At 41.3% G+C, this 25263-nt stretch overlaps 1 protein-coding gene across 4 annotated transcripts in view; it reads right to left on the bottom strand.

The window, feature by feature from the left end:
- Window positions 1–24178, bottom strand: part of PLOD2 (procollagen-lysine,2-oxoglutarate 5-dioxygenase 2) — a 58410-nt gene extending 34232 nt beyond the window's left edge. For 2 of the 4 annotated variants that reach the window (XM_074833845.1, XM_074833844.1), the window contains exons 1-4: window positions 23832–24178; window positions 6997–7088; window positions 5955–6091; window positions 625–788 (exon numbers count right to left, since the gene is read on the bottom strand). In XM_074833845.1, the coding sequence (XP_074689946.1) occupies window positions 625–788; window positions 5955–6091; window positions 6997–7088; window positions 23832–23937 (499 nt within the window). In that variant the 5' untranslated portion in view covers window positions 23938–24178. The remainder of the gene's footprint in view (window positions 1–624; window positions 789–5954; window positions 6092–6996; window positions 7089–23831) is intronic. The other 2 variants (XM_074833846.1, XM_074833847.1) reach the window with 2 other exon arrangements.
- Window positions 24179–25263: the final 1085 nt, after the last annotated feature.

The following is a 25263-nucleotide window of genomic DNA, read 5'->3' on the forward strand; positions in this document are numbered from 1 at the left end:
ACTTTATCAGTGTCAGTGCTTGTATTAATCAACTGCAAATTACCAAAACTGGCATTTAAAGGAGGACTCCAGAATTAACATGTCATTGAGATTAACAGGAGCGACTCGCACTTCTCTTGGAATGAGCTACCTAAGCCATGCTGATGGGCCAGGTAGAGCTACCAGCACATCTACACTGTATGCAGAGATCCCCAAGAACAAAGTAGCCAAGTCAGGAAATTCTGCAACCCAGCTAAACTGTGCCTATAAATAGCATGTACAGCTTTGACTGGGCTTGTGCACTAGATTGAATTACTTCAGAAACAATTGGTGGCAATTGGGCAACCCCTACACAGCATTTCATTGCAAGGCACAGTTGCCTGCTAGGCCGTTACTTTATTTACCTGCTTTTTACAAGTTATTGCCAACAAATACTATGTAAGTTTGAATGAAAACTATTCTTGAGCACAGAAGAGAAGCTATTCAAGTGGGGAGGGAGAAGGGAAGAAGAGGACAACAAATCCAGTCCTTGATTTTATACTCGGGGAATTCAGGAACAGTTCCACATACAAATACATATAACAGATAACAGAAGCGAGTCATGTTCAAGTTCAGGACTTTAACGCGTTCAAGAATCACACTTGCCTCCTGAGTTCAGGAATCGTTTTCCACTCCGGACAACAGGATACTTATCAGCTAGCCTTTTGTCTGGCCAAATTAGTCCATCTGCTGCAAACACCACTTTATGATTAGTTTCCTGAAATTTCTTCAGCAGTTCTTCAGGGCCCCCTGCAAAGATGACATCATAGCTGAAAATAAACAAAATATATCCATTAGATTAGTTTATTTTTAATGCTTCTGTGTTTAAAACAGCAAATGATTGGATTATTCAAATTTTAAAAGTCATACAGACAGCCCTTTTATTCTGAAAAATTACTCATTAAATCATGCTTTACTACCATGTAAAAATCCTATTCCTTTCTAGGAGAAAAACTTCAATCAATGCTATTTATTCAATACAGTTTCCCCTTCTATTTACATTCTTTTTTTTAAAAAAAAAAAAAAACAAACAACCTTCCACATTTTGGACATTCTTCTCCCTTCAGATTTTGTCTACCTGAAATTGATTTTCATATTTCATGTATTTTGAGTTAAAAAATATATTTTCCCCTTTAGAAAACTGTTTATGAAATAGAGTAGGACTGAATGATGATTTAGGTGATTCTCACTGGGAAACTCTAGATGATCTTGTTCCAAAACACAACAGCACTGACTTTCTTCTGAAAAGTCTTATCAAGAATGTGAGATATTTCTCAATAAAGTCTAGTTGACCATGAACTTAAACTGTGTTGCATCCTGACAGCATATAGATTTCTCCTTCAACCTCTTTGATGTACTGAAGACTTCAGAAGGCTCTAAACTTCACAATATCTATGAAAAACTTCACCTGCCTTTATACGTTCATCAGATTTGACTCCCAACTCCTATTGAGGACAAAGACCTAAAGGTGGAGGGCTCATCCCTAAGAACAGTAGTTACCCATAGCCAAAGGTCAACACTACCCCTAAACAGAAACATACATGCACAGGTTTGGCAAAGGAAGGTCATCTAAGAATGTACTATCACAAGCCTAGTGGTTTCCTGTTGCTGAACAATATCTAAATCGATGCCTCAAAAAAAAAAAAAAACAAACCCAAAACCAAAAAACAACCCAAAACCTCAAAATATGTATAACTGACTAAATTATTCAGAGTATAAAGGTCCTTTGTTTGTACTTGAGATCTGCATATAAATGTGCAAACCACTTCAAGGTTCATTTTACACAGCATGAAACCTTGACACAGTAATATCAGAATCATGTCATAGATTAGTCTCTGGCTGAAGCAGCAGAATATTTGGATTTAATGGCAGCATCCCAGTCTCACAGTTTCCTTACCTGAATGCAGATATATTCTTATTCCATACATCTACCTTAGTAACTGAAAATCATCAGCCCTGATATAGGGCAAAGGAATGGTACAGCTAACAAAAAAATCAAAAGGTCTAACCCTGACCAAGATTTTGTTCTTGTAAAGTCTTTCAGCTGGGCTAAGGACAGCAGTGCCCCCACCTGCAGTACACAGAACTTTTTGCATTGCAATGTATTACCCAGCAATAGTGCCAACAGATCAACCATTACTGACTTCTGGTACTTCTTTATTACAGTTCTGAAATTATTTAAAACTTCTTTTCTTCAAAGGGGATTTCATGCAATTGGCCTAAGAGAACTGAACAACAGCTGGCTTACAAATGTAAAAGAGAAGGCTTCCACCGCAGAACAAAGCATGAACCCTGGAGAGGAAGTGTATTATGTAGTCTATATAAAGTAAGTGGGTTTCTGAAAACTCTGTTTTGTTTTTCTGTAACTTTGGCAGAAGAATGTATGAAAAAAACTGTACATTTTGGAGCTTCCCTAGTTTTGCAAAAACTGCCTGTTTCTGCCCAAATATACAGGGATACACCTCTCTCCCTTTTCCATTCAACTGGCAGAATGAGCCTAAAGAACAAGCAAGAAGCAGGAGACGAGCAGAAGACAGACAAAAACAGAGATTTGTTTGATAGCTTAATAGCTTATGGCAGGCTGTGCTTCTCCTCTTTGATCAGGTTAGTGCTGCTGCTGCAATGACTTACAGCTGCAGGAAGGAACCAAACACCCCTGGAAAATTGCTTCCAAGGACCGTCATTCTGTAAAAGAAAGCCAAAGTTGAGCAACGTGCTGGGCTAGCCACAGGCTCTGCTTCTGAAAGGGATAGGCTACTTAATATAGCACATTTCACAATAGCACAGTACAGGGCTGCTAAACTGCATTACCAATTATTGTAAACTTTATACACTAACAGATATTATGCAGGAGTATGACTCCAGCATGGACCTACATTTTCCACTGATTTTCATGGTCCTCTGTTTTGTTAAGAGGTGACTTATTGTCACCACACCTCCTCCTGGGCAGGACCTCCACCAGCCTCACACCCCTTGCTGTCAGTCTCCCCATCAGATGCTTTATGAGGCTCCTGCTTTTCTCTCCAGGCAACAGGAAAACTTCTAGAGTCAAACTAAAACCTTTAAATCCATTATTGGCCTTGCTTACCTGCCCTGTCAGACTACGTTCAGCCTATCCAGCACTCAACTCCTACTGTAAGGGAGGATTCACCTCAGGTCTACACCACTAAGACCATCACAAAGTGGGCCTCTGGTCTATCCTTGACAGTTTATACTCTTATTATGGGTGATGCACATGAGTTACTCTAAACAGGGCTTCAAAATTTGACAGGGAAGAAAAAGTGTGGATATATCCAGGAAAAAGCAGGCTGCCTTAGCAAGCTGGAAGAGCTCATATAGTCTTTTATTTATACTTCATAAATCCTTTCAATTAAGTAGAAAGAAAGAATAAAAATAAGTAAATAAACCAGAAAGTTTCCACAACTCCAATCCTATTTCCTGAAGCTCCCAGATGGCAGATGCTTGGGGCTGGAATCCACCCATCCCTCCTCTTTTGCAGGAGCAAAGCATCCCAGCTACGCACCCAGTGCTCCCAGCAACACAGGGGAACGGCAGCCGTGCCTTGGGTCCTCTGGAACTGAATATGCAATTTTTGCATACACAACTTTTATAACAACAAGGACTTGTTCCTATTGGAGCTGCAGGTTAGGAGCTCAAAATAAAAACGAGTGGGCTTACTAGTAACTAGCAATTCAGATCCCATATCTCATCTTATTTAACTGGACTGTTCAGCCACACAGCCATTTTGTCATTTACACTGTATCCCCAACAGGATTACACCACACCTTTGACATTTTGAAATATGTAGAAAATGTAATCATCCCTTACTTCGACAAATGTTTAAAAAAATGACAAATAGACAGCTGTGGGAGTTCTGGATGAACAGTCACAGCATCAACCATTTTATCCAGTCTACACTGGCCATTAGCCAGTTCAATCTGAAATGGTCCAAAGTAAACCAATAGTTAGCTCTTGCAAAAACAAGCGTAATTTACATAGAGTTCCATCTGCAGACAAAGCGTTTTGCTACCTGCACCTAGACACAAGATGTCCACAGAAGTTCAAACTATTTCCAGAATTGTGACCCATATAAAAAAACTGCTCAAAAAGACAAGAAGCTACGTTTGTTAAGTAAACAGTTCACTAGAAATATTTGCCTAGTTACAGTAAGTAAATCAGACACTTCCTTTCCCCACCCCCAAGATTAATATTCCAAATGCTTCACAATGAATATAATGAAAAACACTTGAAAAAAGAAAGAAAGTTCACTATATTTGTCTTTTCCAAACTTACTGCTACATTGATCAATGTTTAAATTGCAAATCAGAATTCCTGGAAATTAAAAAGCTCATTAGAATTAAAATATAATGCTAGAATCAGCAAACTATTTTTTCTCCTATTTGGAATCAGTTCCACCAGCTTTAAATCAATATGTACTTGGGATTATGGACCTCAAGAACTTGGGAGGCCTTAAATCCTGTGATTTTTCCATGGCAAGAGAGATTATGGCATCTGCCCTTCCACACACATGGTCGTCTGTACTCTCTCATCCATGACAGTAGACAGCCTGCCCCTCGAGAGAATAAATTATGTTGGAGGAGAATTTAAACTATATTCAAATCTGATAACAAATTTGCATGTTTTGGCATACAGGGAGAAAATAACAATGAATCAGGATAATAAATTTGAAAACAAAGAAATTCAATGTAAGTAGCAAACATTTGGGAAACCTTTGATTCATCTGATCTTTTCATCAAGAACAAAATAATCTCCCAAATTAATCTTAAAAAGTTTCAGTTATTGCATGATCAGTAGGACAACACTAGGAACAAACATAATATTTTTAGAAAAATACTTTTTCCACTTACCAAACGCAAAACTAATCAAGTCAATAAGAAAAAAATTCAGAAACTGAATGTGTACCTCCTAACACTATGTTACTTTTACTGTCAACTAAGCATACAAAGAAAATATTTGGCATAATGTTTCCCTTATCAAGCTTGATCATAAATTGATTAAGATGATTTAGACATTGGCTTTCTAGCTTTATCTTCTACGTTTCACAAGAGGTAAAACTAAAACAGAAAACTGAGTAACATCTTTAAATTTGCTACCAGTTTAATATGCTACTCCAACTTTCCTAAACCATTAACTTATGCAAACAACAAGGGAACTTTCCAGTAAATACCACTGTCAGACCACTTTCTCTCTTGTGATGGTGTCTGCTGCACAAATTCTGACAAAGCTCTACCCTGCAAAAGGGTCCCTAAAATTGTTCAGATGTCAAATTTTAAAAAGCAAATATATAAAAAAAGCAGGTTAAATGCTGAATGAAAATTCTGGAGCAGACATTCCAGCATGACTCAGTAACAGCAGCGTGAACCCATGCATGAACCTCTCCAAGCTCACACTCAGCCACCTCCCCAATGCCTGTCTGCAGTCAGGGTTTCATGTCCCTGATTCAAGACCTGATCCTGTACCTTCCTTGCAGCAACTCTTTTAGAGCTGTGACCCTGCTCTGGTTAACACTAGCTGTGATCCGCGCTCTTGTCCTTACTGGCCACTTTATTTCTGGAGCTGCTTTTGCTCCCCCCATTCCACACTCCCAGCCCACAGCCACGTCCTGCTTGCTCTGCAGCTGAACAGGGAGACGACGAATGCTTGTCTAAAAGCCTGTCAGCTCCCAATAATGTTTTTTTACCCCCTTGAGGCAACAGAACTATGAACAATTCTTACATCTGTAAATCCGTTAAAAAAGTAATGATCGCTCAAAGAGCAATCTACTATTTTTATGAATGGAGAAAAATGGAAGCAAACTCTCTTAAATAAACAGTGAGGGGGGGAAAAGCAGCATGCAACTTTCAGCATGTCACAGCAGCTACTTTTGTATGCCTACTCAGACTAAAATGTAAAGGCAACAAGCCAGGTTTGCTCACCATTCAACAAACATTACCACCAAGTCCTCTTGATCAGCATAGTTTTCTATGCCTTCTTTCAGCAGCCGAACTTTCTGCCCTCCACCAATAGAGTTAGGCAGCTCACCACCTTTCCACTCTTCACCTTTTCCAAGTACCTGGAATAAGAAAAAAAGCACTTCTTGCTAGTACCCAAAAACCAGAGGCTTCTTAAAGCAGACCCTTATTGAAAACAGATGTTAAAGCAGAAGCAACACATTAAAGCATAGCAAGGCAGCATTTCCAGCATCATAAGTTTTCCATGTCTGAAGCAGGATTCAGCACAATGACATCACTACAAAAACATGAGACACATTTCTTAACCAAATAAGAATTGAGCAATTGCCTGCTACCACCATTTATTCAAATGTGTCTCCTTCAGAAAAAAAAAAAAAAAAAACACGAACCAATTTGTGGGGGGAGTTTAGAAGGTTAGTGCCCTCCCTTTTTCCCAAGGTCACACAGAGGCCAACCTCAGTACGTGACATACGGAGATGTGGAGCAAGGCAGAAAAGGCTGGCAAGAATGACAGAATTCTCAGAGAATTACAGGTTCCTGGGAAACACAGTGAAACTTTCAGTTGTGACTCTCCCTCCTCCCCCACAGCAGGCATCCAGCCTTGTTTTAGGAGGAAGGAGACATCCAAAGCCCTCTGAGTGCAGTGTAGCTTCCAGAAGTATTCATGCAAACAAAATCAGCTGCACTGAAAAGCAAGGCTATATGATAAATCATGACATAAACCATAAGTGATTGAGGACACTGATCACAATAGCTACTAATCTATAAAACAGTTCCTAAGGCAGTGGAAGAAGCACCCTCCCATGGTCAGTCAAAGGGGACCAGCAGGTAAGCAACAGGGACAGCTGCAGGGCCATGTGCAAGCGCCCTACCTGCCCCCAAGCTCTGTAACTGTTTTACTTTGTCCCAGCATGGAAGGAAACTAATGTAACTTCAGCTACTCTTACACTGTTGCTCTCCTAAAGGCTGTATAGGATGAATATTTGGTATGAAAAATATACAATACCTTCACTGTGTAGTTGAAGTGCTTTGCAGTTTGCATGAAACGGTGAAAGCCATCAGTTTCTTTAGTTGCTACAGTGAAAACCAGTAGTTTATCTGAGGGAGAGAAAGAAGAACCATGTATAATATGTTTCAAGGCCACAGCTTATAACAAACAAAATGCACTGAACAGCACTGGATCAGGGGGCTCTATGACTTGCCTGCATTTCATTCAACAAGGAGGCGGCAAGTACACTGTCACATTATATGCATGAGACATTATCAGACAAGAACCACTATGGACAAGGGTGCTGTATTTAAAATTATCCTCAGGAAGTGAAAGCAAAGAAGTCTATCTACTATGTAAACAACTAGCTCAAGACATGAAAACAAAACTAGTATGACTACTGGACAGGAAGGAATCTTCAAAATAAAAATAACATTACTTTTCAGTCTGAGCTAAGCCTGTGACTCCTTATCACAGGGCTGAATGGTACCAGAGAACGTCACCCAACCTCAGTAACTCCTTTGAAAGGAAGTGGTTCATATTCTTCATGAAAACAGGGGAAAAAAAAAAAAAAAAAAACACACATGGAAACCAGTCCCCCAACAGGCAGCATTTAGTGCTTTTAAGTTGTTGGGCAGAGACAAAAGAGCAAGGGTTTTTTTTATTCAGATCCTCTGTAAATTACAGCAGTGCTAATTTTGCCCTCTTACTGTATGCAGGCAAATGACCATGCAACCAATTTCCTTTTCATATCCCAGGGCTTTCAGAACCCATAGTTCAAATGAGGCCATGAATTCCTACTAAGCAGCTTCCCGATTAAACTACTGAACAACATTCAGTACCCTATGCAATATGCTGCATAATCGAGGTATGTAATTCAAAGCTATGAGAAAGACAGTACCCCTATCCAACACCAAGTATCTAATCAGCCCAGCCTGGATCACAGGGCACATTGCAGTTCCCCAATTTGGTCTGAGTTCAAGCAACAGCTGCACTCTAAACAGAGCCCATGAGATCAATCCTTACAAGAAAGTAAATTTAATTGCCTCTAATGAGCATTCCAGACACAGCGCCTGTTGTTGTTTCACTTTCCCAAAAGCATCCTCTGGGTTTATCTTCACCAGCACAGTAACATGTGCTAGAAGTGGCTGCTGGGAAAAACATTCCTATTAACCCTTCAGCCTTGTCCACCACCGCAGACTTAGCAGCCCTCAGACACCCAAGATGTCATCCTGAGTCTATTCAAATCAATCACTGCTTGCCATTTTGTTTTATCTGACACCAGCAAAATTAACAAACAAGATGACGATCTGCTTCCCACTTTGCAGAAGTGCATCTTGCAAGTTATTCGTGCAATGCTCTGCAGCCAAGTACCAGGCTATTATTTCAAGCACACCTCTGCTCAATCAAACAAAAATGCCTGTACACAAAAGACACTTGTTCTAATAAAATTCAAGTCTGTCTAAAATAGCCACAGCAGGCAAATTATGGAGACTAGTCTCAGGAGCCGCTGACATTTTTTCAGCCGAAATAAGGCTTAGATTCAGCTCTTCTCAACAGATCACTTCCAAAAAACACTCCTACCAGGTCAGACAGTGGTCTGGCTAGTCCATCCTCAACAGTAGCTGTAACAGCATACACAAGGAACCGCAAGGATAAGACAGGCATATATGATACTTTCTCTGCTTTTTCTACCAGTATCAGTTTATGGGTTTTCCTGACCTAGATGTAGTTTCCATATGTTCTGAAACACTCGGTCCATTTCATGGCCTTGTTTTTACTGAGTCACTCCTTGAACTGATGCAACCTTTAAGCAGTGACAGCACCACTTATCCAGTACCTACTTCACGAAAAAACATTCTGTGCCTTGAGCAGGGCTGCTACAGTTTTTGTCTGACACTGCTCAAGTTCAACTACAGACAAGACCTCTACCTGCCCTCCCCACCATGCACAATTTTGCAGATTTCTCTCACATGCTGCCATAGCTTTTTTTTTTTTTGGCAGGGCACGGGGAGGAGGGTCCTCTTCCTCAACAGTTCTAATGAAGATTTTAACTGCGGGCTCTACTGAACCAGACGCTTCTGCAGTACAATACACAGCAAAGAAACAACTGGAAATACTTTAAATACTTCAATCAACTGAACTTGAACAGCCAAAAATTTTGAGAAGACAGCTTAAGAAGATTAATTGCTCCATCTTTTTCCCCACTTGTGCTAGCAATCTTTTGTAGGCAAGAATCAGAAGAAAATCCCATGAGTACATCTCATAAGGGCAGGAGGACATCCACAGAGGATTCCAGTGCAATGCATTCACAGACACACTGACTCACAGATAGACATAAACACAGCAATAATGGTTCAATACCTTCAAAATCGTTTATTCTAAAGGTCATGCAATCTAAAGTAATTCCACAGGAGTTACCACAGAATGAATAAAGAACATGGTATCTTAGACTATGACTAAAACAGAACTGAAGACAGAGGATAGGATTTTTCTCTATGGAACAGATTAAGTTAAGATTAATTTTTTGTTCAAGCACTGCATTTTCAAATTAGAGGAAACTGGAAAAATCTGATCATACCAGACTGCATTGCCAAGCCAAGTGAATCCATTATTGAAAGTTTCCTAGGTGACCAGTCAAGCACTGACTATAACTGTGGAATTTGGTTTGGGATAGACATATTTCACACCTACCCCTTCCTGAGGAATGCTAACAGCAAGGATTTCAAAAATCTGTACTTCACAGCATGATGTAAATGACAAAATGTGTTCCCATAGTCACTAAGTCAAAGTATTAAATCAACATACAAGTACAGTTTGGCAAGCAAAAAATAATCTACTGTTCTGTATGGGATATTGTTACTCTTTTTTTAATGGAACACACAGTAATTCCACCTACACATTGTTCATGTATTTCAAGATTCTCTATGGAGCCTGGTATGTTACTTGAGTTTTGTGGAATAGGAGGAAAGAGAACGATGTGCCAAATCATAAGGGATTTCAACTTGGGCTATATAAAATGGAGAAAGCTGAGCAGACAAATAATGCAGTTTATATTGACAAGAAACTACAAAAGAATCTGTATTACACTCACAGCCAGTGAAGCAATTTAAGTAGGCTGCCTGAGTCAGGTTTGCAAACAGTCACAGAACAACAGGAAGCTATTTTTATAAAGGTATTACTCACATTGGAAATGTTTTCTTTTTAGCATACTTGCCAATGGTCAATTTTTTAAAATGACAGATGAAGAGGTTTAAAAGGCTTTATTTCCATGTCTCTGCTGCTTGACAGAATTTTAGGTGCATGTGGTACTTAAATAATTTTTAAGTGCAGCAGAAGTGTAATTATAGCATTTAGAGGTCATATAGAATTAGAGTTTCTTTATAGACTTAGTCTTTGTTGGTTGGGGTTTTTTTGGGGGGTGGTAGTTTTTTGATTCTTTGGGTTTGTTTTGTGGGGTTTTTTAAAGCAATCTGTGTCTGTTCAAATAGCAGAGACACATGCTTTTGTTCTGTCTATAGTGTGTGTGGACAGACAATGCAAAGTGCATTAAATGATAGTTACCTTGGCATATTAGAGAGGGTATTATTAACTAAATGAGGAAAGCAGCACCACTCTCTTCTAGCTAGTAAGACATTACAAAAATATTAATGTAATTCCTGTAAGCTCCTGTGACTTTATTTCGACGCAAATGACAACTTGCACCAGTTTTACTGGCAGAGTTCCACTAAGAGTAGCATGGGAGGTATTTGTTTCTTCCGGTAGAAGCAAGTGAGGAGAATGCTTCTGACCACCACATACTTCTGCTAATTTATTTTTAACCTTTTAACTTCATTCACTTTGAAAAAATCTATTCCTTCTTTGTTACATTTAGGGTACAACAACCTCTTAGAACACCTGTCCCATTTGTAACTATGTGTTACTAGTAACACAAATCCAAAATGACTCTCATGAACTCACAGGAGTGTCCATGTGCAAGTACAACACATATTGCCAGGGGAGTAAGTTTATCCAAGTGGCATTTCCATTTCAGGATGTGCTCAACTACATCTATTTTAGCTACAGCCACCCAGAGTGTCCCTGCTGTGCAGAGCAGGTTTGGTCCCACGAAGAGCCCCGCCAGGGCAGAGGTTCAGTGCAGCATCAGAGCCCATATCACAGGCAAGTGTCACACTGAAGGGTTCAGTGACGGGCCCAGAATCCCCACCAGCATCGCTGTGCCAGCCCCAGGGCTCCAGCTGTGCAAGGAAGACCTAGGCGTAGCAGAAGCAAACGGCCTGCAATTACTCAGACCCCAAGTTACCACTGTGGCTCAGTACTCCCCAGCAAATGAGCCACAAAATTCTCAGTCTTCACAAAAAAACCACGATGAATTTAGTTGCAGCTAGACACTGTTACTGCTTCACCATCCACTTTGGCACAAAGCCCTGCCCTCCACCCAGGTGTCTACCCTAAGGAGCTCTGCTCTATGGTCTTACATACAGACTTGAGCTATTCAGTTTCTTAAGTCTAACTATACCCCTCACACAAGGGGACAAATACACACTCTCAGTAATACTTTCCAACAAACTGTAATATCATCCTCAAAATGCAAACATATATGAAACCAAGAACACAGCAGGAGGTCACATCCCTCCACACTTGCAGGGTACTGGGATGCCGCAAAGGGTATGGGCTGCCTGGCAGGGCAGGGCTCCCCTAGCACACAGCCTGCCAGAGGCATCTTGGCAGTCACTGGAGGGGATTACCAAGCTTGGCATTTATTTCCACAAGTAAAGTCAGTTTGTGTAAAAAGGAAATGCAAACCCTATACTGAAGTTCAACAGGAAGGCATGAAAAAAAAAAATCTCTGAAGAGTTTCATGCCAGGTATCAGGGTGCTGAAGTTACTAGAGTGCAATTATTCCAGAGGGCTTTCTGATAGTTACATTCACAAAACAGCTGTTCTGTTTTGAAAACAAGCCTGAGAGAGCACACATTTGGCCAAAAAAAGTATATCCAGTGACAAACAGAATTCATTTTTACATGCAAATTGGGAAATCCTTTAGCACTTTTGTGAAAGACACAACATATTAGGAAATCCAGTGAAAGTTTATCAAAACATCTCACTCTTTTACTCAGTCTTATGTACTGCTACCATCAGGGATCTGACTGCATCGTAAATAAGAACTACAAACCAGAGCGTTTGTCTTCAATGAATTGCCTGGCGAGGTCTCAGCCAGGAATTACCATGCCAAGACTGCTTTAAGTAGCAGTGACCTCTCTCCTTGTACCTTGGCAAAGAAGTATGCAAAGAGCTGCAGCCATTCATCGCACATCCACTGGTTCTTATTTATCTTGAATGAAGACTGACAGAGATTACTACATAATTTCTACCAGGGGTTGTGGGCATTAGTACAGTAGCCTCAGAGAAGCCAAAACTGAGGACACTGCTCACAGCCACACAGGAGCTGATATTTAGTCCTTGGATTCAATTACCATGGACTTCTCTGGAGTAAGAGTGAGCTGTAAAATCAAAGGACATCTGTGCATGGTACCTCATTATGCCATTAAAATCTATCTATCTTTAAAACTCGTGGCTTATAATGGTAAACAAATGATGTTTGGTTCATGGAATACAGTTTTATCCATGTTCTAGTGTCTACACAAAACACGGTCTACTTTCCCATTTGCAGATTACATTCCACCCAGAACTGCTCAGCAGAGTAACAAGTGTGCATCAGCCTCTCCATTAAATGAGCAGAGATGTACAATTGTAAAATAATTCACCAATGGTTTCCAGCAAGCAAATAAACAAGTTGCTAGAGATCATGGTAAAAGCTTGGGAACTGGAAGCATACTAGGAATACCTCTGTGTATTTAAAAAAAAAAATTTTAAAATACATACACATTGTCAAAGAAAGGTCAGGTAGTAACCTTGGCAGTGATCTGCATGACCTTAATCTAAGGCATATGTGGGCAGATACCTGGAAGAGAAGATGGATGAGATGGATACCTGGAAGAGGCACATGGATGCATCCAAGCCCATTAAACTATGTAATTGTGCTTATTATTATGTCTCCCACATCTCTGGAGATGTGGGAGATCAACAAGGTACAGTTTCCCACCAAAAACAAACAAAAAACACCACCACAAAAAAACCCCACACAAAGACACCCCAACAAACCCACAGACTGGATTTAGCATGCCTTTACACCACATAGGAGCATGCTTCTCCACCACTGGAGAGACGCACAAAAGCACAACACAACTGAAAACTTTTTTCAGCCTGGATTCCTCCTGTTACACTTCAAAAGCACAGTAATGAGGAATGTTCAAAAGTGAACTGAGAAGTAGCTGTCAGAGTGACAGTAAACAGCCCCAACTAACTGCAGACTTCTGACTGAGTTTCCACTATGATTTATTGTTTCCACAGACTCTTTAAAAAAAAAAAAAAGACAGAAAATGAAAGGGGGGAAAAAGCTTGTTTATTTGTAGATTAAAGTTCTCCAGTATGTCTGTTTATGTCCAAGGAAGACAACCTACCCCATGTATAATCATCTCAAATTTATGAGTCCTAACTTGCCGCTTTCCCTTCCAATTTCTGTACTCAGCCAGTAACGAGAACGTGAACTAGAGGAATTATCTTCAACAAGTTCTATTTTCCTTCCTTACACACTTCACCTAAAGCATGTACTTTGTCAACAAAATCCATATTCTGAGAATTTTACAGTAGTCTGACTCAGAAAAAAAATGTAATTAGCAGTTTCCTTGACCTTCCTATCCACTATGCTCCCCTAAAAGGGGAATATTTCTGTGCATGGAGGAGAACTCACAGTCTTCAGCTCTGCCCTTAACACAGCCATTTGCACACCAGAAGCCCCTGGTGGGTGCTTTTCAGCATGTCACCACCCCTGTCTGGAGAACATGCCATTTTAATATCATTGCCCTGATAAACGTATCAAGTACAACACATTTGAGTTAGCAAATAAAATGGTAACAGTGCAGGTTGAGCTGTGGGGGGGCCAGCTTACAGTATGTAAAGGCATGATCCATAACTGGGATTCAAGATCTAGAGTTTCTTATACCTTCACGATAAAACTGGTAAATTTTGGAAGAATAAAATTTTAAACACTATTTAGAAATACAGCATTGTTATACAACTAACCTCCTGTAATTTCTTTAACAGATGAGTTTATTTCTGGAAGATATCCTGGAAAATGTAAAATATAATATCTTCTGAACAAGACAAAACTTACCGAGATCCAAAAAAATAGCTGTTATAAAGCATGTTCAAAAATATCTTATTTATAGGCTCAACTGCCGTTTCCTCCATAAAACTGAATAACATAACAGTCTGAGTTCCCAATTAATTGCAAAACTGTGAAAGAGCTTTTAAAGAGAATGCAGCACAAGGTTTAAGCCCACAATAGTAAAGAAAGCATTCAAAGAAATGAAATGGATCATTGGGCTACACAATACTGTACAGAGTCAATACAGTCATGATAACCAATTCTCTTCCCAAGCAGTTTTGATGACATTACTAAAACCAATTCTTCCTTATGCTTCTGAGACATGTTGAAGCTCTGCAGATCACTAGAGGGTCACCGATGGTGCCAACAGTAACTTCCCTTCCCTATTTCTATGGACCCAAACCGTATGTTCAAAACCCAAAGAACTGTTAAGCCAACTAAAAAGTTGAAATATGAAAGAGCACTTTCAATATCCAGATTTTTAGCACAACAGTCTTCTACTTATCACTCAAGAAGGCAATATTAGACTCCTGAAAAAGAAAACTGTTTTTTTTTCCCCTATGAATAGGAGCTATAGTCTAAACTTAAGATTCTATGTCAAATAAAACTTTTGAAAATCCACATACTCTGAAAAGATGTCAAACAGCTGGAGACAGGAGAAATCCATCATATGCAATATAACCATGATTATAAATTATGCTTACATACATGTACTTGGTTAATGTAATCCAGCAGCAAACAAAGAACATCTTAAGTACACAACATGAAAAAAACACAAGCTTTAAACATATATATCTATCCAGTGACAGCTTATATGATGTACACATGGTCAAAGAAAGTAGTAAGCTAAGTAAGAGAAGTATTTCTGGTCAAATAAAACTTCTGGCATAAAGAGGGAAAAGAGAGAGACATCCAACAGCTGTTTATTTTCCCCCAGGATTCTTTAGAAACATGACAATGTGCTGAAATAGCAAACATGTTCATCATCTCTTCTCAGGAAAGAGATGTGCATTACACTCCAGGAGGGGGAAAGATGACTGGTGCATAAACAATACTACTTCATATTTGGAAGTTCTGGGGGTTGTTTTAATATGATCTTTATATTATACAATCAACTTCTGTTCTGCATTCATCCCACAGCTTACTGCTTCCAAGAGAGGTGGACTGGTTTCAAAGTCCCATTAACCACAGCCATGATCACCCTCTAAGTTTGGATCCTCTGCAATTTAATAGCATGGTTGAATTACTTAAAAAATATCCTTGGAGGGGAGACAAAAATATGCTTGAAAAACTCATGAAAGATTAGAAAGTGATAAGATTTAAAGTAAAAGATTAAATTAGAATTAACAGAGAACAAGTTAAGAACAGGCATGGGTTGCCAAACATAGTACATACTGATTTCCTATACCAGTACACATTCTTGTGTAAGAGAAATGGATTTCTAAGAAGCAATGCTTCAATTAGATCTTAAGGGCCAGATTTTGAACAAGCAGACCTTCATGTACAGAGCTCTTCTGAAAGTTTGGTCTGTTTTCCTCTATCACAAACATCCTGTTAATCACTGCACTTCAATACATGTATGTCTTATTGCAAAACACAAAGAGCAGCACAAACGTTATTTAAGTAATTTCCAAAAAAGTACAAGATTCTTCTGGCTAGCTATTAGTAGACTTGTACCTTCTCCACTTTAAATCAGACATATTAAATTCAAGCAAATAGAAGTCTGTCTTTTGATGGTATAAGCATAGTTATTGCAGAACTAGTGTAGGTACACAGGTATTGCCTCTGCCAACCCTGATATATAGAAACGTCCAACCTGCAGAAGAAAAAAAAAATACTGCTGCCTTTAAACTGTTGCAAACAGGTTATGACAACAACTGGCATTTATGGTTATCAGGGATCACTCAATGCACAGGATGTCAACAGATAAACCTTCCTGTGCTCCTCCAGGTTATTTGTAGACCTTGCTGAAGTTACAGAGCAATAGCTGTTAGTATCAAAACTCCCAACACTGCCCCAAGCCAGGGAATGGAACTAGTAAAGGCAGGAAGTTTTCAGAAGTTGTCTAGGGAGAGAAATATAGAATGTATAATTTCCCAATTTCAGTTACTTTTGAATAGTTGGTACTGTTGCAAATTCCTCAGACACAGTAAGTGTTGCTTGTTACAGAGTTCTCCCTCTTTTCATGTGTTTGAAAGGAACAAAGAAGCTGGGTTAGCAGAAATATGTGCTTACGTTAAGCAAGAGATGCTCTGAATTTTCTCATAATATAGAATTAATTCCAGATTAGTACTTGCTAACACACAGCCCCTGGACAGGACACTAAAATTATTTTATTTTTTCTTTTCTACTAACTGAATCCAAACTGAAGTTTTCCAAGACTTAGAAAGAAATTTATGATTCAAGAGTCCCATTACTGTTAAATGCCATCTGCAATCTAAATCCATTTATGGAGAGGTGAACAGTGCTGTAGCAACTGTGCATTTCAGAATCTCAAGTTTGTTATTAAAATACTGAATATTTCTCATGCAAAAGTATTCTCTCATGCTTTAATTCACAGACTACAGGGATGTGAACAGGTATTTCCCTCTTCCATGTGTACTGACTCAAACAGCAAGCCTGCTGAGCTGCTGCTTATTGCCTGGTATTTATCACATCCTTCCTGATGTCACATAGATACAGCATCTATAACGTTTACATGGAAATGATCAACTGTTGAATAGAGCCAGTTCTAAAAAATAAATAAATAAAAAACACCACCCACAGACGATCTCTGTAACTGTTTTTCTGTATATGCATATATATGTACACACACTTTCAGACAAAGATTAGTAATTACTCCCAATATTAATACACAACTGATTTCAGAAAACCTTTGAAAGCTAGTTCTGTCTCAGCTCTTAATCTACTTTCTTTTAATTTAGTAGAATTGAATATACAGTCAACAAGAGCTCATTAAGACCTTTATGTGCACTCAATCACCCATGTCAGTCCCAGGTGCAGCACTGGCCAGTGCTCAGGCCTGCACTCATTCTAATGCAAGATTTCCTCATTTTGCAGCAGTCAAGAGTTTTTCCATTAGTTTCAGTGGAATTGGATGAAACCCTGTCTACCGAATCAGTTATTCTGTAGTAAAACAAAGATAAGACACATTCCTTAGTTCTCAAATAAGAAAAAAATTAAAATCAACTGTTTGTAAATGACATCATTGCTATGCATGAAGCAATTCCTCCAACAAGAGCTGCCTAACTTCCTGACAAGCAGGGAACAGATCAGGTTACAGCTGTTTATTAGTGCCCAGATAGCAATCAAACCACAACAATCTTCTTGAGCCAGAGTAGATGGAGTCACAACACAGGCTGGGTCTTGCTTGAAGGCACTGATTGGATGGCCCTTCTATAAACTGTCATCGGGTCTGTGCAGCTGAGAGCAGGACACAATTAACATCAGCTGTCTAAGTGAGAAAGTTTACTCAGCTTCTGCCTTTTCATAGCCTTGCCCTCTCTGTCTCTCATAAATATGTATTCTAGAGAAAAGCATGCTTCTTAAACTGTTGTTTAGCAAATCCAGCTGTTTAAACAGAAGCAGTCACACACAGCACCGGGTATTGTTAAAGTCCCTTTTCCAACAGCTAATCAATCCATCAATGAAACTCATCAGTTAAGATTTGCAATAACAGTTTCTCCTTAGACTAGTCTTTTCTTAAAAAAAGAGAAATTGGAGCTGGAACTGGATCCATCCTGAAGACACATAATAGTCGTCCATGCCTGCACCATGGTTCATGTTGTCATGATAGTGACATAGTGGATGCTACCACTCCGATTAGTCAGTTAATTTGAAAAAGCTGCCCTACAGCTTCACATCTGGCCCTATGTCCTGGGCCTGATCTAACATTTGTACAATTCCTTTAGAGATGTAAAATAGAATTAGTAAACTGCTTATAAGGATAGCCTAAGGAAACCCTTTGTGCTTACTAAAGTTTCGTGTGAACTACAAAACTAGAAGTAAACAATCCATTTTTACTTTTAAAAAAAAAAGTAAAAAATTACAAAAGGAATTCTATCAGATACTGATTATTTTCTGCAGAGCTGATTTCAGCAAGAACCCCTAATGGGATTATTCAGTACATTGCCATTTAGACCCACAGGTACAGAATTAATTCTCAGAGGAACGATACTTAAATGCCAAACCTATTTTTGTTTAGCATTTTTCTTTTTTCCTTACGCTTTGTTTGCACTAGTTACAAATACTGCATATGACAGCTTTAAAAAAACATACTTACAGTAACATTGCAAGAACCAGTACTACCATCAAAAAGGACTCCCCACACCCCTGCTTTTTTTCCCCCCCGTGTCTATTTCCTAAGAAAAACCACAGTGGATCGATAGATTTGCAGCTTGTCCGAAAAGGAACCCTGGAATACTTTCAAAGGGCAGACCATAAGAGCTGGTGAGCCAACCACTAAAATAGAGGGAGTTTCTTCAAAACTGTCCTATATATTGGAACGTAATGTTTTAAGCCAAGACAGAGTTCTACTGTTTAGCCTTAAACTATTAAGGAAATTGGTCTGTAATTACATCATACTCCATTACAAAAATAGTCAACGTGTTTTAAAAGAAATTATACGGTAATCCACAGAATCTTTAATTTTGGTTCAAGCAGAAACAGAATTAAATAATCAAATATGTCAACCCTATAATTTGTCAATAATCTAAATATTTCAACAATTAGTAAGTTTCTGCAGTCTCAGGGATTAGTCGGAACCAATATCATTAAAATATTATATAAAAAAGGTACACACACATGCAGAGAACGTGAAGCCAGATTACTCTGAGCATCAAATAAAAAATTTACTCTGTTTCTTTAGTGGACTTGTCATTTGTTTGCGTTTCATTTGTTTGCTTTTTCTTCTACTACAAATTGTAAAAGGAATTCTAGCTCCTGGAAAAAAAAGAAAAAAGACATCTGGGATGAAACAGTACTTCACATACTTAGTCTCCTTATGATCAGTATAACATACTTTGAAAACTGAATTCACCTTAAGGAAATACTCCAGAAGCAGGTCTATTAAACCACCTAAAGCCACTTGCAGTGTGAGACTGTGCTTGCAAGCACGTATTCCTTGATGATTAAGTGTCATTTACTCTCTAGAGTTTCAACATTCCCACACATACAGACACATTCCTGCTGCTGATCTGTTTGGTCAAGTTGTGCTGGAGAGAACCATGCTCTATGTTTAAATTTAGAGGGAACAAAAATATTCCTCACTTTCAAACTTGTTTGCCTTGCAACTAGTCCCTCAAAAACTATAAAAAACTGACATAAAAGAAAACAAAAACGCCCTTATTACCACCACTTACTCTTCACAACAAGGAAATTCACTTGAGAAGCATGTCAAGTAACTTATATTTCAGACTATCGGCTCTACACAAATGGAAAGATGCTGCTTTTGATTACAGAATGCAATAGTGCTAATTCAACAGACAAAATAAACACCTCCCCATGAAGAGACTGAGTCTCTTTTGCTTAAGTAAGCAGCAGTCAGGGGAAAAGCCAAGAACCTGGACATAAATCATGACTCTCCAGAATGTGCCACCAATGTAAAGAAAGCTTTGAGAAATAATCTGTTAGTTTAGATCCCCAACAGGAACACATTTCACACAAAACCTCCCTGACTCAAATAACCATGGTGGTCATTCCACTGTGCCCTTATACTGCAATTTATAGCATCAAATGCTGACGATAAAGGTCACAACTGTTTTACTTTTTGTTGTTTTAATTAAAAGCACATTTTAAGTCACAGTTGCAGTGATCTTATCCAACCCCACTGCATATTGCAGAAAGAAGCAATGTCACACCCACCACTGTGGTCTACCTCCACAGCCTATTTATTCCCTCCAACTAAGGGAAGAAAGAAAAACCTGGCCAAAAAAACTCTAAAATATTTTTTTGTGTGTTATAACAGAGACTGGCATTGTGCAGCCTCTAAACCAGGTGCTACGAAGAACTCAGACTGCCAACTTGGAGTATCTTCAAGGATGAGTATTTTCAAGAGAAAAATACGTGACGGAAAAATTATTTCAGTGCTTTGCACCTCCACAGCCATGTTCACTTACGTTTAACTAATGTTCAAACACATACACACATGCCCCTGCCCACTACATACTGTTTCATTTGTTATTCACCATTTATTTCAAACCTGGAGCCTAAAGGTATCTACTTTGAGTGATCATTACCCATGTGAAGTGGTGCACACTGATGCTACAAGCACTCCTAAATACTCCCCCGGGACTCAGAATGATGGTGCCCTCTGCACATGGGTAACCCAAAACCACTGTGTCCTGCTAGGTCAGGTCCTGGGTAGTCACCCCCTGCCCTTACCCTTTACCTGTAAAAGCCAGGTGACAGCTTTTTCGTACAGTCCTTACAAAAGGGCACAAAACTCCCAAGAAACCTAGAAGAGGCTTTTCCCCAACCCAGTTTTATGTAGCAGTTTTAAATAACATGGTGACAAGATGGGACAAAACTAGCATCAGTAGAGAAGCAAGAAAAAAAATCAGGCAGGGAGACAGAGGCAGGCATAGAGTGCTGTATTTACAGCCTCTCCCCCACCAAGCAGGCTGAGTCTTTCAGTACTTCTAAGTATGTCAAGATGGTTGAATGACTAAATTCCTTTGCTTGCGCACCACAGACACCTCAGAGCGAAAGGCATATCGATCACTCACAGCAACCATTTTGGCTGAGCCCAGAGAAGTCAACAGAAATGGCAGTAGTACACGTGTGTCTCCAAGTGAGTCCTGGCAGAGCTAGGCCAGTCAGCAATTACTGCTTGAAGCACTTGTGACCAGCATTTGATGGATGCCGGGTTGGAGGAAAGCCTGCTGGCTCAGAGCGCTCCCATGGACGGCTGGGCTGCCTCTGGAAAGTCACCCGTGCTGCCGGGGCCCTCTCCATGACAAACCCCCTCCCAACCCACATTCCCACCCCTCACGTTTCAGGAGCACATACAGAAACAACCCATGGGGCCCATCTCAAAACCTGCCCGTTGGCGTTGGCCACTGTTACAGCCTGCGGCCCCAACACCTCAGCACAGCCGTGCTCCAGCCAGCCAAGTCCTCACAGCCGCTATGGGGAACAGACTCGTGTAAACAGCTGATTAATAAACATTTTAGGTGGGAACATCATTTACATCTGTTGCCAAGCAATGTGCCTGCTTGTAGCACAATGACAAATGTCTTTTCCACTCACTCTCCGCACATCCTGGACTGCATTACATAAGCAACATGCATGCGGCAAGTACGGTGCAATGGAAATATTTTAACACTGTTTTAACACAGAAACTTTTGTATCTTCACCGTGCAGGAGTCAGTGTTTCAGAGCTCAGTGGTGCTCTTCTCTGTGATTGCTTGAAACATAAACCCTCAGCAAAGGAGCACAGAAGGGATTTCTGCAAACACAGTTTGCCACAGGGCCACGCTGACTGCTCATTGCCCAAGTCACCACTGCTGTGCAACCAGTAGTTCTCTTGATGTAACTTTTCCAAGCCTTTCTAAGTAGTAAAATCTTATTAAGAAGTTGCAGCTCTGCAGTCGGTTTTAGACACCCTTGTTACAGTCTATTTCTGAAGCAAGTAACACTAATGGACCGCTTTAAAACCTGTCAGGGTGGCTTTGCATGCTGCTTTACACCAAGTTGTACACAGTATCAGGAGACTACAAACTAAAAACCAGATTTCTAGAACTGGAGACACACTGAGGTCTGCCACTCTTTAAGCAACCTAGCACAGACTCAGGAAAGACATTTAAGGGTTAAAACCAGAATAAAACCAAGTAACACAGCAGGCAGTGTCTGGGGTCACTAAACTACTCAAGGAGTGGTTTCAACTCAGCAGAGCCTGCTACAATTCAGGCTACTCATGTTTAAATTAAAAAGGATTAAGATTTTCCTCTGTGAACACCTACATATAAATGATTCAGTGCTTTATAGCACTGTAATTTGTGTAGCATCATTTTTATTATTTATATAGATGTAGCAGTCTACTTTTGGTTTGCTGAATCATACAATGCTATCTGGACTACACACTCTCTGGTTTTCACACCTTTGAACATCAGCAGGATTAAAGAAAAATCCTCACCATGCCAACTATTATATTAGCTGGAGATCCCACAACTCAAACACTTAGTGTAAAAAAGGGCATTATTGGAATAGATATTTTCAAGAAAATATAAGTGTGATTGCAATAACTGATTTCCAAAGTAGCTGGACTTACAGTCTCACTGGCCTGACAACAGGCATAGGAGCTAAACTTTTTACTCAAAACATGCCCCCGTAGGCTGCACCTCAAGGGACAGTGAAGGCTGAACAGGAATGCTCACACGCCCCTGACAGATTGCATACAGTGCACAGACCACAATCTGCAGAGAAATCCTACAGGCAGCAAAGCATTAAGAAAACTGGAAATGTGAAGCTCATTGAGTAGAGTCTGGTATTCATCAACACTCTTTTTTTTTTTTTTTTTACACTCGTTATCAACCAAGTCAGCAGATTTCCTATCAAAATTTCAACTTGCTGACAAAACTTCTCAAAAAGAAGAGCTTCCTTCTGCACACCAGAAGAAAATTAAGCTAGATATTAAAAATAACTTGATTACACTCTTGAGTAAACAAGCCAAGAAATGAAACTATTTTGGATTTCATGTGGTAATAATCTAGTGGGATGAAATACCTTTGTATGCCTAGAATAGAAATCAGCAGTACAGACTCTAGAACAGTATTAGAGCAAGAAATAAGTTTTGGCATATAGTTGAACATACATGTGCCTGGACACCTCTTTCTGCGGGAATTTCCTGTATACATTCTTTTACTATACATACCGAAGATAAAACTTCTATCTTTTGGCTCCTTGAAACTAATGTGACTACAAAACAGAACGAACAAAGAGCAAGCAAGCCTCTGAGGGACAGCAAGGAGCACTGAAGACTCCAGCTGACTTTTGCATGAAGTAGCGAACTTCATCTGCGGTTGCTACAGTTTAGGGAAGAAGCGAATGACGCTATGCTTTTCCTAGACTTGGAAAAACATGCTGATCAACACCTTATCACAGGGAAAGGGTGAAAAAAAAAAAAAGGGGGGGGGGGGGGGGGGGGGGAGGAGAAAGCCAGGGATATTCACTACCCAATAAGGAATGTTTTTCTTTTTCAAGGCGGGTTATGCATCTATCTCTGTACGACTCACGCCGGCGGGTTAAAGCACTTTCGGCCAAGGGGTTCCCCTCGAGAGCAGCCTCGGGAGCCCTGCCCCGGCCGGCCGGCAGCCCCCGCCCGCGCCGCCGAGCCCGCTCCGGCACCTAGAGCGGCATTTTGAGGTGCGGGGCGGAGGAGCAGAAAGGGGCGAGGGGGGGATCAATGGAGAAAGCGGCGGGTCCCAGCCTCCGCGCAGGAGACGGGAGGGCTTTCCCCTCCTGGCGGATGTTACCGAGCCGGGAGGCACAAAAGCGCCGGTACCTCCCGGTAGCGCATCCCCGCCGCGGCCGCCCTCACCGCGCCCGAACACTCCTCCCACGGGCGGCGGGACCGCGCCGCGGGGCTCCGCCACCGCACCCCAACCCTCGCGCCGCGCCTCACCTGCGGGCCCGGTCCCGGGGCGCCGCTCCGCCGCCGCCCGCGGCAGCGCCAGGGCCAGCAGCAGCGGCAGGAGGAGGCGCGGCGGCCGGGCGCCGCTCCACGCCATCTTCCCCCTCCGCACCCGCCGGCCTGCAGCCGCTCCCCGCGCCGCCAGCCCCCGAGCGCGGGGGGAAGAGGGGGCGGGGGTGGAAAACGAGGTGGAAAAAACCGGTGCCTGGGGAGCTGCCGCCGCGCCCGGCGTGCCGCCGCTCCTGCTCCTCCTCCGCTGCGGGCAGGAGCGACGGGCGCTGCCGCCCGCCCCGGGCTTTATACGGCGGTGGGAGGACCCGGGCAGCGAGGGCACCCGGCGGCGCAACAGGAGCCGCTTGTGGCCGCCGCGCCCGGGTGCACGCTGCTGCCGCCGCCGGGGGAGGGGACGGCAGGGGAGGGGCCGCCGGCCAAGCCCCGCCTCGGCCTCCGGCGCCCGGGCCCCGCCGTAGGTGCCCGCCGCCGCGGGGATGGAGCGGGGTGGAGCGGGCCGGGAGCGCGGGCCCGCAGCTGCCCCGGAGCGGGTCTGGCCCGGCACAGCGCGGTGCCCCCCCGCCTTCCGTACCTGCCCGGGTGTGGGGCCGAGGTGGCGGCAGCGACCCGCTCCTGGAAACATTCTCGACGGTGCTGGCCGCGTGGGGAATTGTACTCGCCTCCCCCTCAAGGCGTTTTGTCAGTGGTGGTGTTGGCCGCTATTACGTCCCCATAAACGTATTCCTGAAAATTGAATGTTTTTCGGGAAATTGTGAACAACTTAGTTACTCCACGAGCCAACAAAAACCAATCTAACCCTTGAGTGTATGGGCATGGCACTGTTGGCATCGGGACCACATGTGCATCCCATCTGCTTGTGAACCACATACCGGTCAAACACTCCGTCATTCTATCGTTCAGATTTCCATAAAGGAACACAGTTCGTATGCCCAATCTTAACACACAAGACTATTATGCTTTTATCATTAACGAAACACCCAACAAATCACCAAGTTGCTGAAAACAAGTATGGTGATGGTGGAGGAGACATACTGACCCACCTCCGCTCTTTTTCCTACTGCAATACAAAGTATATTCGAAAAAATACTGTAAACAATAGCTTAAATGTTTAAAAGTCATGTAAAATTATAAAAGCAGATGGCAGCCTATTGGAATCAGTGTGGATTTACACCTTGGAAGTATTATTTGAGGATCAAAGGCATAATCCAAAACAAAAATTAGTGCTGAAAGCAGAATTCGTGTATTTCAGATCCACCTACATAGTCATCAAATAGACACCTCATTTTTTATCCCAAAGGTCTCTATGGGCCTAACAGATGTGCTTTTTTGGAGCCACATTGGAAAGAAAAAAAGGGAAAGAAGGGAAAACTTGACCTTGGCTACTGCAACTGTAAGAACTGCATGCTTTTGT

This window comes from Strix aluco, chromosome 9 (genome assembly GCF_031877795.1).
Source record: "Strix aluco isolate bStrAlu1 chromosome 9, bStrAlu1.hap1, whole genome shotgun sequence".
Lineage (NCBI taxonomy): Eukaryota > Metazoa > Chordata > Aves > Strigiformes > Strigidae > Strix > Strix aluco.